The sequence below is a fragment of the Canis aureus genome, chromosome 12 (assembly GCF_053574225.1).
Source record: "Canis aureus isolate CA01 chromosome 12, VMU_Caureus_v.1.0, whole genome shotgun sequence".
In the NCBI taxonomy this organism is placed as follows: domain Eukaryota; kingdom Metazoa; phylum Chordata; class Mammalia; order Carnivora; family Canidae; genus Canis; species Canis aureus.
Window position 1 is genome coordinate 31191870 of NC_135622.1, and position 15494 is coordinate 31207363.

Below are 15494 nucleotides of genomic sequence, written 5' to 3' on the forward strand. Positions count from 1 at the left end.
CACTTGCCAAGGAAGAAGCAATCCATTACACCCTCAGCCTCCTGTGCCTGAGTCTTTCTAAAAAAGTTTGATGCACTCTGGCATTTTAGTTTGTCACCCACTCCAAGTAGGCAAGGGCTCCCTAAGTCTTATTTAGATTGCTTTTGCTACCATTCTCCCTCTCCTCTGGGTCAGGCTCAGAGATTAGGGTGGGATTTGAATGCTTACTAAATCCCTTAGCAGCTGTCATCTAGGCTTCAGTTTTCAGGTCCATAAAATTGGAATGATAATTGTACGTTGCTGAGGCCAGAGCCTGCCCCTCTCCTCAGGTCACTTCTAGAAACTTCTAGAGCCTGGCAGGCAGTTCTTGGTTCATCTTCGGCTTTTCCTTTTCTTGCTGAGTCACATGCGTCCTGGTCCCTATGGGCCTATCTGCTGACTGCAGTCTTGCTTTCCCTCTGGGCTGCACAGACCCTGCAGACTTTCCTGCCCTAGTCCTATGACACCTCCTATCCTCAAACTCCATGGGCTGGTTGGCAGGTGGAGAATAGCAGAAGGCAGTGTAAATCTAACACTACTGGATGGCATGGGGCTATATGTGTTGTAGCACGTGAATTCAGCTCAGGAAAAGGGTCTGGAGGCTGAGGTCCTCTGTGCAAGGGTGAAGCCCGAGGTTGGTGAGGACTTGGTTGAGTCATGGTATGAGCTGCTGTGGTGGCTCTGACCCTCCCCACAATCAGCAACTCCAGGTAGCCACAGGCAAGGTGTGGCATGTGTGGGGTAGGCATGGTGGTAGTGAGGTGCAAACCTGAGGATCTGAGCAGCATCCATGATTAGGATTCCAGAATGAAGATTGACTCCTCAGTCCCTTAGAACTCCAGGGACATCTTGTATGTGAAAACTTACAACAACCATGTCTGTTGAGGAGAAATCGGATTCTCAGTGAAAGTTTGGTTCTTCTTTTTAAAGCCCTCAAAGGTTTGCATGCTACAAAATATTCTAGAAGCAGAATGGTATACAGGAGAGAAATATAGGATTTCAAATTAGAAGATGTGTATCCATGCTGGGTTCCCTCTGGCCTCAGTGTTGATCTTGAACCCTTAGGTCCTCATTTTCCCTCTGGGCTTCCACGCACTTGGGTCTTCCCTTGCTAGACCCTCCCTCTTAAAGCCCAGGAAGAGGAGGCTGGCCTAACAGACCTTCCTTTCTCTCCACCTTCCATATATTTTAAGCTCAGAGAAAGGCTCTGGAAAATAAATTACCCATTGGTCTGTGGTGGGCAGTGGTGACCATGACCAGGCCCACCCCCATATGGGGCAAAGGCAGGTTGCTTGAAGCCTCCCCCCGATGTGGCTGACATCCCACTATTAGGATGCTGGTCCTTTGGGTAAAAGCTCTATAAATAAAAAGCTGGCATGTGTTAAAGCATGAATGTCCCCAGGGGAGGAAGTCCCTCGTGTCTTTTGTCCAGATATGGATATGGAGGGCCATGGAGGGAAGTGGGCACCATGGGAGCAGGGCCTGGAAACACATTTTGCCAACTTCAGATTTCACTCCTCTTTTTATTCATGAGATACAGAGACAGAGGCAGAGACATAGGCAGAGGGAGAAGCAGGCTCCCTACAGGGAGCCCAATGCAGGACTCGATCCTGGGACTCGATCCTGGGACTCCAGGATCACACCCAGAGCCAAAGACAGACTCTCAACCACTGAGCCACCTAGGTGGCCCATATTTCACTCCTCTCAAGGTCACCACCCATGACCTCCTGCCCTCACTTCCCCAAACAAACACCAAAGAATTAATTGAGGACGTAAGTCAGCCCAAGAAACTGTGGCTTGTGAAGAGTCCTTGCCATGAAATGTCATTTATTAATTGATTTTTTTTTTTTTACAAAAATAAACATTTAATGAACAAGAAGTACAAAAGCTTCTGGATATACAAACTCCAGGAGGGGGGAGAGGCTGGTTTTGGCTGCTTTGCGGCTTTCACTGAAAGCAAATGAGGCAGAAAAGGCCCCGGCCCCACCCCCACCCCAGGTCCTGGCTCAAACTGCAACCTGCTCCTTGACCCCATGTCTTGGCTCATACCTTGTGGGCTCCTCTGTCCCTGCCCCTGCACTGGCCCGGGGTGGGGGGCCCAGTTGGGTGGCCAGAGGTGGCCTCCCTGGGTACAGAATCCCCCACATCCCAGGGCATCCCCGTCAAGTCTTCTATCCGGAACTCAGCTGAGAGAACCCTCCATGATCGATTGTCCCCACGCAGCCCCCACCCGATTGTGACATGCAGCAGCAGCAGCAGCAGCAGCAGGGGCTCTGGCTACATTCTCACACTGTGAACACAGTGATGGGGCTGCCCACAGAATTGTCCCAGCAAGGGGCAGACCCCCAGTGGGGACACCAGCCTGAGCCTTGCTGGCAGCCCAGAGGGTTGGAGGGGCAGTCAGCCCCTGCCCCCCACCCCACTGTGATTCCTGGCCCTGGGGCCAGCAGTCCCATACCTAGACCGGTAACTCACATTTTAACATTTGGCATTATTGCACGTTGTCCTGGTCACCTCACTGTCTGGGATGTCAGCCTTATCTGCAGGGGTTTCTGGGTGACATGCGGTGCTGCTGGTGCAAGTCACTCCCTCCCTCCACAGACAAGCCCAGCTGGTGGGGCTGGTCCGCTGTCAGCCGAGCCCTCAGACAGGTCAGCCGGAGGCCCTCACATATGTAGTCTTGTTGGGATCAGGGACCACGTGGCTCCATCCTGTCTTGAAAAATACCAGCTGCCGACCTGGAGGTGGAGGTGAGAGGGAACAGGACTAGATCTCTCCCTGGAGGTGGGGCCACTCTCCCTAACGTGACTGCCCAGAGGACACAGATACTTGGCTCTCATCCTCTGGCCTTCTTATCTTCTCATCAAAGCTGGCTCCTGATGGGGGACCACTATCTGTTAATCTCTTCCAGGGAACTCCAGTCACCTCCCTCAGCATGTCCTTTCCCACCGGCTCACCTGTCCAGGTGGTCTGGTTGGTGACCACAAAGGCCTGGCACTGGGCATGGCTCTCACAGATGTCCACGGCCTCAGCCAGGTTGAACACCGAGAGGAGGCAGCCTCCGTGGTGGTAGGATGGCCAGCAGCGGTAGTCTTCCTGGGGGATGGTGCTGTCTGGGAGGCGCTGGTACTCTGCGTTCGGTGATGGAGTTCAAATGAGAGCTCTGTTTCCAGGCATGAGGGCTGGGGCCACTTTCTGAAAGGGGCTAAGACTCATTTCCTAGCTGAAAGCTGAAATCCAGCCCAGTTGCCCTAGTGTGGAGATGAAGGCAGCTACCACTGTGGACCGGACTGACCATTCAGTAAAGGCAAAGTTCACACTTAGTTTCTGGGAGACATACAGCTCCCAAATCTAAGGACGCACAGTGTGTTCAGACAGCACGTGACGTGGGCACGTAGTGGGATAAACACACACACAGACTTCAGTGTGCCTGTGAATCTCCAGGGAATCTTGTTAAAATTCAGATCCCGATTTAGAAGGTCTAGGGTGGGGCATGGGAGTGGGCATTTCTAATGAGCCTTGGGTGTTGCTGGTCTGCTGATCACATTTTGATTGGCAAGAGTTTGGAGCACCCCTTGGTCCCACTTCCTCCTGGCCTTAGGGAGAGAGATTAGGCAAGCTCTTAAGGGAGTGGGCAGTTAAGATTTCTGAAGAGGAATGCAAATGAATGTGAAACACAAAAATTACCATTTGGGAATCCACAACTCGAGTGTTTGGAGAGGAGGCTGGAGGAAAAATCTTCCCATTACACAGAAAGAGCCCCCGGATGCTCTGATAGCTCCTCAATCAGGAAGCTGCTTAGCTGCAGGCCGCCTGTTCACCTGAGTCCTTCCTGCTGCCTGGGGAGCCCCAGCCCGGGACTGATAATGCAGAAGCCCTGGGCCTCTGGCCACCCCGCCCTCCTGCCTCCTTCTTCTACCAGGGACTAGACCAAAGTCCAGGGCTGGCTGTGATTTATAGCCCCATAAACGGCGTCCTCAGGGACAGAGCCAGCCATTGTTCACCTCGTTAAACTTTATTTACAGGGCTAACGAGGGCTCCCCCACCCCTAAGACTGGCCAGAACTCCTTGAATACAGAGGCTGCCCACCCCTGGCCCCCCTGGCAACCATGATAAACCCCAGGGCCTCAGCAGAGGGACTACAGCAGTGGCTAGAATTCTCCCCCTGCTCTCGGGCTTCTTGACTGGTTTCGATGTGGAGGCCCAGGTATGGTCAACCTCCCCTCTAGCCCCAGAAGGGTAGAGGAAGGCAAGAGAAGCAAACATATATTGTACTCCAGCTGTGTGATGGGAACCAGGTTAATTGCTTACACACACTTCACCTGGCATTTAATCCCCATAAGCATTTTGGGGGGCAGATAATACTAAACCCAATTCACAGATGAGAAAAGTGAGGCTTAAGGTGTAGGTAATATGCTCAAAATCATGTAGTCAATACATAGTGGGGTCTGGAGCCCCCAGAGAAGGGGCGTCAGTGCCTCCCCTTCTCCTAAGTCAAGGGAGAATTAGTTATTCTGTCTCAGCCAGAGAGAGGACCTCCAAGTAAAGGCTAAAGAGTCAGTGGTCCTTCAGGTGTGCCTTAGGAGGTTGGGCCACGTAGCCCATGAAGGGGATCACCCACCCTCCCACCTGTTCCCCACCTCCCCAGCCCCTGAGCCCCGTCAGAGCCACTCACCAGCTCTGCTGCCTGCTGAGGTGTTCCGCAGATACTGCCCACTCCGGTACAGGTGCAGCACTTTCTCCAGCTGGGCCAGAGTCTCATCTACTCCCCAGGTGAGCTCTCCTGCAGAGTGCAGCGTGGCTATGAGAGGGCATGTGGGCTCCTACTCCTCCCCGAGGTAGGCCACCAGCTGCCTCTCCCTCTCTTCCTCTGGAGCCTGTGCCCAGATGACCAGTGGACAGGGAAGGGGGTTTGCCACAGAATGCCACTTTGGGAAATGATGGTTTCTGGATGTGTTGTCCTGGGTCATTCTCATCCCCATGCCTGCCGGGGGAGGGGCAGGGTGATGAGAAGCAGATGGGCCCTGGAGAGCTCACCTGTGGCGTTAACAATGCTGTCCAGCAGAGGCCGTAGTGAGGGTGGGGCACTGTGGGGCAGGAGGTATGTGAAGAAAAACCTGGGCCAGAGAGAAACCAGGGGCTCAGTGGTACAGCCTTGGGGACATACCCTTCTTCTGCCCTGATTTGGGACAGAACCCTAATCTGGCCAGGGAGCCTGACCCCTCAGGCTTACCACCCAGATAGGGATCAGAATCAGGGTAGGAATCTGGGCACATGCTAAGGCCACACCTTAACTGCAGTGTGAGGTCTGTTTTGTCATCCATCCCCAGAACTTCCCCACCACCCAGTCCCACATCATCCCCTGAGCTGATCGCTATCAGAGCAGCCCCAGAGCCCAGGCCCAGTGAGGAGCTTCCAGAGGTGAAGGACCAGGGGAGGAAGGGGTAGTGCCAGTCCCACCAGCTCTCGCTCTGAATCTGACACTATTTTAAGAAGCCTCCAGCTGCCACCCCCCAACCCAGATTCTCCCTGGAGCTGACTATTTTTAGCCTCATCATTAGGAGCCTGAATGTTCCCTTCTTGAGTGGGTGGAAGGATTTCCCCACCCCTGCTGCTTCATTGGTCAAGGCTGAGTCTCCCCACCCTGGTTGGCCTCCTGGACCCCCTGTTGGCTCTCCTCTTGCTATGCCCTCCTGGGCCCACTCTCCCTCCCCGGCCTTCCCGGGTGGGGGGTGGAGGTCACCTGTAGGCATTGTAGAGGTTGCGCTTCTCATTCATGCCCTCACACCAGCCCTGGGCTGAGCAGGGCAGGGTGAAGTTCCTGGCCGGAAACTCCAGTATGCAGTCTGTGCTGCTTGTACACGGTGTCTCCTCCACACGTGCGTCATCCAGATCTGTCACCTTCAGCTCCCCATCCACCAGCACAAACTGTCGGGGGCGGAAGTCCAGCAGAGTGACTGAGCCCAGTGGGGAGTGGGCCAGGTGGTGAAGGAGCCGGCCCAGGCTCAGGCAGATCTGAGGAGCACACACAGGGTTGCTCATATACTTCTCTCCTGAGAGGGGGTTGGGAGGGGGGACTCCAGGGCTTGTCCCTTTGGGGTTCTGGACTTGCCCTGGGGGTGGGGTGGGGGTTGGCTTTCCTCTTAAAGGCCCAGGGGCTTACTAAATGCCTTCCAGAGCAAGCCAGTGATTTTCTATTAACCCTGGGCTAGCCTGACCCTGAAAGTCACACAGAGTCGGAGGAAATAGGCAGCACGGAAGTGTGGGGATCACGAAGCTCCTCCCTGAAGTTGCATCTTGAGTATGGTTTTAGTTCAGTGTGTTGATATAGAGTGAGGGTCAAGATGACCTCAAGGTCTTTTCTAGTCCTGGGACACTGGCCCTCTTGCAGCCAGGCTACGGGAGTGTGTGTGTGTGTGTGTGTGTGTGTGTGTGTGTGTGTCTAAGGGGAGCAGGAGCACAAAAAACGTCAGAATCCTCTACATCTTCCTTCTTTTTTTAACCCTTTGGCTGATGGCCGAGTCAGTTTTGCTCCATCGTTCCCTCTTTTTTTTTTTTTTTTTGGACTGAGGAGGAGTCCAAGCTGCTCTGGAGGGCTGGCCTTCTAAGGGAAAACCATGCCAGCAAGGAGCCCAGGGCCCGGCCCTCTCCCCTGCTCCCTGGGCCCTCCTCCCTGCTCACTCGGAATCGGTCCTCCCAGGAAGTCTGCAGCAGCTGGATCATCTCCACAGGGGCGCCCAGCTCTGTGATGGTGGTCAGGGTGTCCGGGATGTCCTCGCTGTCCTGGTAGCAGTAGCCATAGAGCTGGGGGAGGCACAGGGCAGGTCATTAGGTCACAAGGTAGGGGTGGGGACAGGGAAGGGCCGGGCTGTCAGATGCCCCCTCCCTCTGTACTACCGCCCCGTGCTCCCCCATCCCGGGGCTGTTGCTTCAGCGCAGGCCAGAAGAGAACAGCAGCATTGCCTCGGAAGCCTACAGCCCGGGCTCCTGCTGGTGCAATCAGCCTCTTACCTCCTGCTGCTCAGGTAAATGGGCAGGTCTGGACACCACGTGTCAGCCATGTGCCAGGCACTGTGCTAAATGTTTTACATGCGTAACTTGATTCTTACAATAACCTTACACAGACATAGTAGGTACTATTATTAATCTCCAGTTTACAGGTGAGGAACTTAATTCAGAGAAGTTAAGTTACTTGCCTAATGTTGCACAGCTAAGAAATGCAGGAGCTTGGATTCAAATTTATGTCACTTGGATTCCACAGTTTGGTTCTTTCTAAGAATACCATTTGTTAATCAACAAGCCAGCAAATGGGTATTACACCTCCTCCCCTGCTCCAGTCTTCTATTTCTTATCATTTTTACTTTCTGGCAACTTCATGGTTTCTCAGCTCTGGTCTTGTGGGAGGAAAAACAAGGTCCCTCAGGACTGGTAACAAGAACAAAATATCTAAGGGGCACATCCTTGTGGGGGGTAGGGGGAGGTCACACCCAGCGATGGGAGTAGTAGTAAGGAATGGTTTCTGGGGAAGATTGGTTCTTTGGGGGTCTGTCCACTCCATAGCACCTGAGGGTGGGCTTGATACAGCTCAGCTAGTCAGGGACTTCTCGGAAGCACAGCCTGACCTTGTCATTAACACCTAAACCAGCATCGACAGAGAGCCCCACTTCCTCCAGCCTCTCCCACCACACTGCACATCGGTAGGGGTCAGATGCTGCTCAAAACAACCAGCACCCTGTGGGGTAGGAACACAAAGGCTGAGTTGTCCAGGCCACAGTACAGAGAGGGGAGAGCTGCACAACGTAGGGGCTGGGGGGGAGGTGTTGCGGCACAAGGGGGAGCCAAGCCCATAGGCTAGATGTCCCTGCATACTGTCACCTCTCTTACCATCATTTACACCCCTCCCGGGTCCACTCCAGGCTATCACATGTCCTGTTTTGTCCCAAGAGTGCCCTTCTAGCTCCCCCTTCCCGGAGCCAGCTGCCCCAGCCCTGCTGGCATGAGAGAAGGCGCGGCTCGGGGCCACTGGCCACCATTAGATCACTAGAGCTGCGAACTGGGAGACCACGGGACAGTCCTGGGCACCCTCTTCTTTCCCCTTTCTCTGCTCCCCCACCTTGCATCAGCCCAGGGAGGCCCCAGACCCCGGTGGGGCGGGGGTGGGGGGGAAGGTAAGGGGAGCAGCCCTGGGGCCTGGTTCTCATTTTCTTGCCCAGAGTCTGAGCCTTTGTGGGAAACTTCTGAAGGTTATTAAACACCCGGAGGTCGTTAAATGCGCTGTTAACGAGGTATTAATCAACACCCCTCAGGAAAAAATAAAAAGACACCATTAACCCCCCCAGGAAGCGTGAGGCTGAGCATTTCAGTCGCATCTTTTGTTCGTTTGGGAGAAGAAATATACTCTAGCAGGGCCAGAATCTGCGCCCAAGCAGGCCTGGGGCCCCATCTGAGGCCTGAGATCCTGGAACTATGGAGGTAGGGGGGAGGGAAGACCCTTTTGCCCTTTGACCCTGGGCTATAGAGGCATCTATCACGTGAGGAGTGTGTGTGTTTGTGTGTGTGTGAGGGGTGATGGAAGAAAGAGAGAGAGATTTCGCCCAGGCAGCCCCCCAGACACCGGAGAAAGTGCTGGGAGGTGCACGGTGGGACATACTACCTGGGCATTTTCTATTAGAACCCACAAAACCGACTGTGGGGCTGCCAGAGAGGGGGACTGGACCTCAGGTGGCCTGGGGGAGCCAGAACTCAAAGAAAACATTCTTTGGCTCTTCCACAGTTCAGCAGTCAAATGGTTTTGAAATTTTAAATGATGAAGAGGTTAAAACATTATTTCTAGTTCCCTGAGTACCCTCACTGAAGCCTCCTGAAGAAGAAGACCCCACCCAGAGCAGGCTTCCCTGGCTGCAGAGGTGGCAATGCTGAAGAAGCCAGAAAGCACTGACTGGCAGTGGGGGATAAGTTGGGGAAATCACCCCCAAAGCAGTTCCTAAACTCATACTAAGGGACCCTTTCTTCTCTGTGATGGTAACTTGTTACTTTTCCCCAAGTGGAAAGGACCGGGACTCTCCCCACATTATAACACTTGTGTTTTAAGGCAACTACCCCAGTCCCCAACTCTGTAGGAGTCACACAGCAATATTAGACCCAGTCTTGGTCTAGTGAGGGAATGGGTGAAACCTATTCAGTTGTTTTTACACACACACACACATATATATATATATATATATATATTTTTTTTTTTTTTTTTTGTGCCTTCAGACTTGGGCAGGGGGCCTGACATGAAAGTGGAGGACCATTCTGTGATACGTGTGGGGGCAGTTAACTAGATGGTGGTCAGGAAGCTTGGGTGTGGTAAGTCAGGGAGGGAGAAATTCCTTAAGAGACAGAAAAGCCCATCAAAACCTCAACCTGTCCTAAGATGGGGGGCGGGGGGGAGATCCTAAGCCAACACTTAATGTCCTGCTTCTTCACTGCCTCAGAATCTGGCTGACACCCCAGGGTTGCCAAAAAGTTCCCAAGAGCCCCTGGGAAGCGAAGAGAACAAGATCCTCCCAGTTAGAATGGCCACGTAACCAGTCGCTCACTCCCTGAAGCACCAGGCACACAGTGTCAGCTAAGCAACCAGGCATAACCACCCACAACTGTTGGCTATGCCCAACTTCCTGCAACCAGTTCAGGGCCTGGGACCTGGTCACTAGTGTCTGGTCAGAGTGGGGTGGCCTGGGAGACCTGGAGCCAGGAGGAATATAAATAGCTCTCTGGCCTATCTCTCTTATTTTGCAATACCCACCCAGGCTTGGAGTCTATCTCAGTCCTTACAAAAGGAGGGAGGGACTCCTAGATTTCTGAGTTCTGCTGGGTGCAGAAAGGTTAATCTGAGTGGGCTGGGAGGTAGAAGGTGTGGGCAAGGGTCCTCTCCTGGGAAGTGTGCACACACCCTCTGTTCAGTGGGCCAAGACCAGTCAGGGATTCCCCTCAGTCTGCTCAGACATGTGCAAAGGAACAGTCTGTCTAATCCTAAGGCCGACTCAAGGACAGGGAGCTGGGGGAGAGGAGGAAGTGGGTGTGTTAGGGCAGTGCTGGGGCTATGAGAGGCCCACTCTCTTAGTCTAGCCTGGAGGGGACAAAGTCGTGTCTCATCTCTCCCCTCTGCTCCCCAGTGAACAGGAGAGACAGAGTCCCATTTAGTAGGAACCTAGGCATCTGGCCTTTTCAGTCTTCCAGCCGCTGAGCACATCTGCTCTGATAATGTGACACTGAGCCACTCAGGCCCGTAACCTGTCCCCTGAGCACTGAGCTAAGACCTTCAGGCTTCCTCAATGATTCAAGGGCCGACTTTGAGGCCTGGGGAATGGTGGGGTTACTTCTGGGAAGGGCTGTGCATTTTCTGGCCCTATTCCCTCCAGCCCTTCCAGTGGCTTCTGGGTGGGGTAGGAGGTGGAGATATTCTCTGGGAATCAAGCCTGATACAGGGTCTCTTTCTAGCCCTTCCCTACCCCGTTGCTGTCCCGTCCCATCTTCAAAGCCAGACAAGCCACTGGACGTTGAGAGAAGAAGTGGGGTTCACATTCCACCAAGAAAGGGGGCCCTATCACCGCGGCTGGAATCCTGACTCAGGGATGACCTCTGTGTCTTGGCTTGGGGGCATTTCCCTGGTGCTTCGCACCCTAGCTCCAGCCGGAAGCAGGGTCCTAAGTCCTAACTGCCAGGCAACCCCTACCGCGAGTTTTGGGACGCTCTCTGTCTTGGGCTCTGTCTTCAAAGGCTAGGGGAGGGGGGGGGGGGAGGACCCATAGAGAGACCCGGGAGTGCCTCCCTAACGAGACGCCCACTCAGGAGCGAGAGGCAGGGCGGTGTGGTGGGCAGCGGCCACGGTCGGGGTTCGGCCCCTAGCTTGACCTGGACACAGTCGCCAGGGCTCCGCTTCTTTCTCTCTCCGGCCGAGCGTTCTCCTCCAGTCCGAGTGACCAGGTGACCGGCCCGGCGCGTCCAGCCTGCACCCTCACCCCCTCGCCCCTACCCCGTACCTGCAGCACGTTGGGATGCCGCAGCCGCTCCAGCAGCACCATCTCCTTGAGCAGCTTGTGGGCCGCCAGCCGGTAGCAGCCCCTCCGGGCCCCGAACTCGCGCACGCAGCTGCCCAGATCGTGGCCGCCGAAGTCCACCGCCTTGAGCGCCACGGCGGCGCCGCCGGGCAGGCGGACCCGGTACACGGCCTTGGTGTAGCCCGAGCCCACGTACTGAGCGCCCGACACGTTGCGGAGCGCGGCGCAGCCCAGGCGCGGGCCCGAGCCGGGGGAGCCGGGGGAGCCGGGGGAGCCCGGGGAGCCCGGGCCGGGAGCCGGGGGCCAGCTCGGGGCGCCGTCGGGCGGGGGCCGGGCCCGCGGGGGCCGGGGGCGCTGCAGGCCCGGCCCGCCCGGGGCCAGGTCCATCAGGCGCCGCCGCTCCGGCCGGCCGGCCCCGGGGTCGGGGCCCGGGCCGGGGCCCCCGCGGGAATAGCGCTGCACCTCCTCGTAGCGCGCCCGGATCTGCCGGGCCAGTTCCCCGCGGCCCCCGCGACGGCCCGGGCCCGGGGCTGGCGACGGCCCGGGGGACTGGCCCGGCCGCGGAGGCTCCGACCCCGGTGCGAAGAGCACGTTGAGGACGGAGCCCAGCAGGAAGGAGGCGCAGAAGCCCGCGGCCACCGCCGCCCGCCGGCGCCGCATCGCTCCCCTCCCCCTCCCGCTCCCGCTCCCGCTCCCCCTCCCCCGGCCGGCCCCGCGCGGCTCCGCGGCCCCGGCCCGGGAGGCTCAGGCTCCGAGGCGGCTCCGCTCTGCGCCGCGCCCGCCCCCCGCCCAGTCCGCGCGCATGGCCCCGGCCGCCCCGACCCCGGCCCCGGCCCCGGCCCCGGCCCCGGCCCCTCGCGGGCCGCGCATCGGCCTGACACTTGCCTCCCTCCCGCCCTGCCCCCGCCGCTTATGAGGCCGGAGCCGCCCCCGCCCCGCCCCGCCCCCGCCCCGCCGCCTCCGCGCCCGCCCCCGCCCCCGCCCCCGCCCCCCGGCTCCCGGCTCCCGGCCCGAGCCCGTCCTCGTCCTCGGCGCCGCCCCCTCCGGCCGCCCGGCCCGGCCTTCCCCGCTGACTGACAGCGGGACCTCCTCCCGCGGCCGTCCGGGCCTGGGAAGCGGGCGGGGGCCCCCGAGCTCGGGCCGCGGGAGGGGGGCGGGAGCTGCGGGCCCGGCGCGGGGGCGGCTAACGGGGCCGCGGCCGCCGGATAACGGGACCGGGAGGCGGATAACGGAGCCGGCCGGCGGGGTGCGGGGAAGGTGGAGGGAGGGGCGAGGCCGGCGGGCCGCGAGCGGGCTCGGGGGCGCCGGAGGTCCGCGCGACCTCAGACCGAGGTCCCTCCGGGGGCCACGGCCTCCCTCGGGTGCGGCTGGGACGGAGGCTCCTCGGGGCAGAGCTGGGGGGTGGGGGTGGGGACGTGGGTGCAGGGAGGCTGACACCTGTGAGCCTGCGTGGGTCGGGAACTCTGGGATCAGGGAACAATCGTGAGGTTTTAAAGGCTGCCCTGTTCAACCTCAACCGCCAGGTCTTTCTGGTTCCTCACTCTCGTCGTCCCTGAAGCCCCAGATAGCACTCCTCTCCCCGGGGTCGCTGCAGGCAGCAGCGCCTCGTGAGCCACAGGCACGCCGCTAGGCTGTGCGGAGAGTGCGTTCGTATCCACGGACGTGCGTGCTCCAGGCTGTCTGTGGAGTGTGTGTGCATCGGTGTGTCTGGAGGGGCCACTGTGTGGGAGGAAGGGAGTGTGTACCCTGTGTGTGAGTTGGTGCTGACTCCGCCAGAACTTCTGGTCCCTCCTCCTCCCTCCCTGATTGCATCATTAGTGCTAATTGAGGGGCTTTCACACGCCAGTGCATTAGCTGTTTGGAGTGAGCTCCCCCCTCCTGGGAGAGATAAGCTCTGCCCCTCCCCATCCCGGCCCTCCACTTCCCCACAGCCCTGGAACTGTCCACCCAGAACCTCTCCCCTTCCTGGGCACCTTCCTGCCTCCCTCTGGTTCTGGACTGAGTAATCTCTCTCCTCCCTGCAGTGTCAGAGATTGGCTGGAGAGGAGTCAGGGAGGTGTCAGCAGGACCCCTCTCTGAGGGGTGTCAGGGAGGGGAGGTTATCCTTGGTGGAGTGGGGGCCTGGAGAGCTCTGGCATTCCTACAGAATACAGAGTCACTGTGATGAGAGAGGGGACAGGAATCTCTGCCTGGTTCTTTTGGACATGGAAGGACAGAGGAGAGGACTGAATCTTTGATATCCAGCCTCCTATCCCACTGAGGTAGGGGCATCCATCACTGACTCTTGGGGTTCCCTAAGACGGGAGAGTTGGGGCCCAGTCGAGCTTAGCAAGCACGGGAAAGGCAGAATAAGAAAAGCCACGGTTCTCCTGAGAACCTTGGGTTTGGTGGGTTCGGTCTGGTCCTGCCTGTCGCTCTGCCCTGTGCTGGCCCACCTCTGCTGGGTGTGGGGGGAATGGTCTGAGCAGATGCCCTCCCCAGCCCTCACACCAGATGTCTTTGTTCTAATTAACTGTGCTGGGAAAACCAACCTGGGTTTGTAAACAGAGCTACTGGCTAAAGTCAACAGGGAGCAGCAGCAAACAGCAAACATTCTCCTCACACAGCCTCCATCCAACCCAGCCCCTGGGGAAGAAGGGAGGCTTGCAGATCATGAGGCCCCCTAGCCCACTGCTGAGTCAGGGAAAGCCTGTCTGCCTCTGTGACCCCAATATGGCTGTTCCCTTCCCAGTTCCAGGGGCTCGGCTCCTCTCTCCTGGTGAGGACTGGGGATTCTGGGAGGAACAGGGTTGCTACCCAAGGTAAGCTCTGCCTTTCTTCCAGCAATCTTCTCATATCTCCCCAGCCAAACCTCTGCATCCAGGAGGAAGCCATGGAGTAGGGTGGGGGTGGGGTGGGGGGGTGGATATTCCTTCAAGAGCTTTCCTTGGGGCCTGCTCTGCTCTACGGTCTCAGAGAAGCCTCTGAGCTAGGCTTTGGCATTGTGAGTCTGTAACTTAGAGTTGGTGAATATAACGCGAACATTGTTAAGTGTGTTACACATCAAGTAGGTATTATAATAACATGTTCTGAAATTAGATAATTATTCCTATGATATCTTTGCCAAGCTTCAGTGTTTCTATTATGGTTTGAAAGTTCAGTGCACACAGGGGCCTGAGAAACAGGCACAAATGTACATACGACACACATGTATAAGCCCACCGAGCAGGAGCTTCACACACACGGGAACAAAGGCGTTTCAGCTCTCTCCTCACACCCACTCTGTCTCCCTCGCCAGCTTTCAGACACACAGACATATACAATCTTTGATGGAAATAGGTTTTTGGCCTCTGAGAAAAAGGGATTGCACTTTTGGACAGATTAGAGTTTCTGAATTGGCAGTTCTTGAGTTCTTAACCAAATTCTGCTTGTTTGCTTTTTTCTCTTTTTTTCCCTGCCACCCAGGGAGAAGAATCATCATTTCAAAGAATTGAAAAAGACACAAAATACTGCTTCAAGCTTGAGGATCTATAGCCTGCCCACCCGAAGCCTCTGTGGCAGGGTCCCTGGAGACCCGGCAGGGCCAGTCCCTTCTCAGGCCAGTGTCCAGCTCTGAGCACTGAGTGCCACCTTCACAAGAGGGTCTTCCTCCAACTGTCACTCAAGGCCACAGCAGCCCTCAGATCAGAATATCTGCTAGTGTGAAGGCTCAGTGCTGCAGACACACCACATCTTCCTGCTCCTCCCTGTGCCTGCCACATCCCTACCCAACCAGAAGGCTAACTTGGTTAGCAATCCTTAGGAAGGAAGCAGATGGTTTAGACCCCAAGATGCTAGATTTCTCTGGAAATGTCTTTTAGGTACCTCCTTTCTGCATGTTTTGTCAGGTGGTCCCAGGCTGCCAGGATTGTGATACTGGCCTCTCAGACTCAGCTCCCTTTTCCCTCCAGCCCAGGTCTTAAACACCTCTTGTGGAGTGGTATGCTCCTGCTAGAAAACTTGGGGGATAAACTGAACCGGACCCTTGGGCCTCCATGTACTGCCCCTGCATGGAGCCAGACCTCCCCAGCTTAGTGCCCTGCTGTGTGTCCGGACTTGCAGTCATTACCTGTGTTTTCCCAGGTTGCCCCCTGCCCCCCCCCCCCAGCTCCTCTTTCCAGAAATATTCTCATCTAGCTTCACCGTGTGGTCTTTGCTATCTGGTTTTTCTAGGTCTCTCAGAAAGTAGCAGGTTACACACAATGCTTCTCCAATGGGAGGTACGTGGGTCCCTGGGAGCTTGAAGGTATATTTTCAGAGTTCTGTGGATTGATTTCCTTTAAAAGGAAATGTACGAAATACATTTGTCTGGTTTTGGAAACCTTGAGGTAGAGTCAAGAGTATGGGGCTTAAGAGTCAGAGAAACCGGGATTCAAATCCCATTGGCTGAGTTACTTTGCGCAAGGTAGTTAATCT

At 56.6% G+C, this 15494-nt stretch overlaps 1 protein-coding gene and 1 long non-coding RNA gene across 4 annotated transcripts; one reads left to right on the top strand and one right to left on the bottom strand.

The window, feature by feature from the left end:
* Positions 1-1828: 1828 nt before the first annotated feature.
* PKDCC (protein kinase domain containing, cytoplasmic) lies at positions 1829-11735 on the bottom strand. The gene is made up of 7 exons (XM_077843482.1): positions 11043-11735; positions 6700-6822; positions 5762-6033; positions 5056-5135; positions 4694-4801; positions 2976-3149; positions 1829-2756 (listed from the first exon to the last, which is right to left on the bottom strand). The coding sequence occupies exons 1-7, from the start codon at positions 11718-11720 to the stop codon at positions 2671-2673; spliced, it is 1521 nt and encodes a 506-aa protein (XP_077699608.1). The 5' UTR covers positions 11721-11735; the 3' UTR covers positions 1829-2670.
* A 503-nt stretch (positions 11736-12238) lies between these two features.
* On the top strand, positions 12239-15220 carry LOC144324660 (uncharacterized). 3 transcript variants are annotated; one of them, XR_013390089.1, is made up of 4 exons: positions 12239-12306; positions 13207-13321; positions 13792-13861; positions 14505-15220. It is a non-coding gene; the product is annotated as an uncharacterized LOC144324660 (long non-coding RNA). The 3 variants fall into 3 exon arrangements; XR_013390088.1 differs by lacking the exon at positions 12239-12306 and adding an exon at positions 12479-12761; XR_013390087.1 differs by lacking the exon at positions 12239-12306 and having other exon boundaries at positions 12479-13321.
* Positions 15221-15494: the final 274 nt, after the last annotated feature.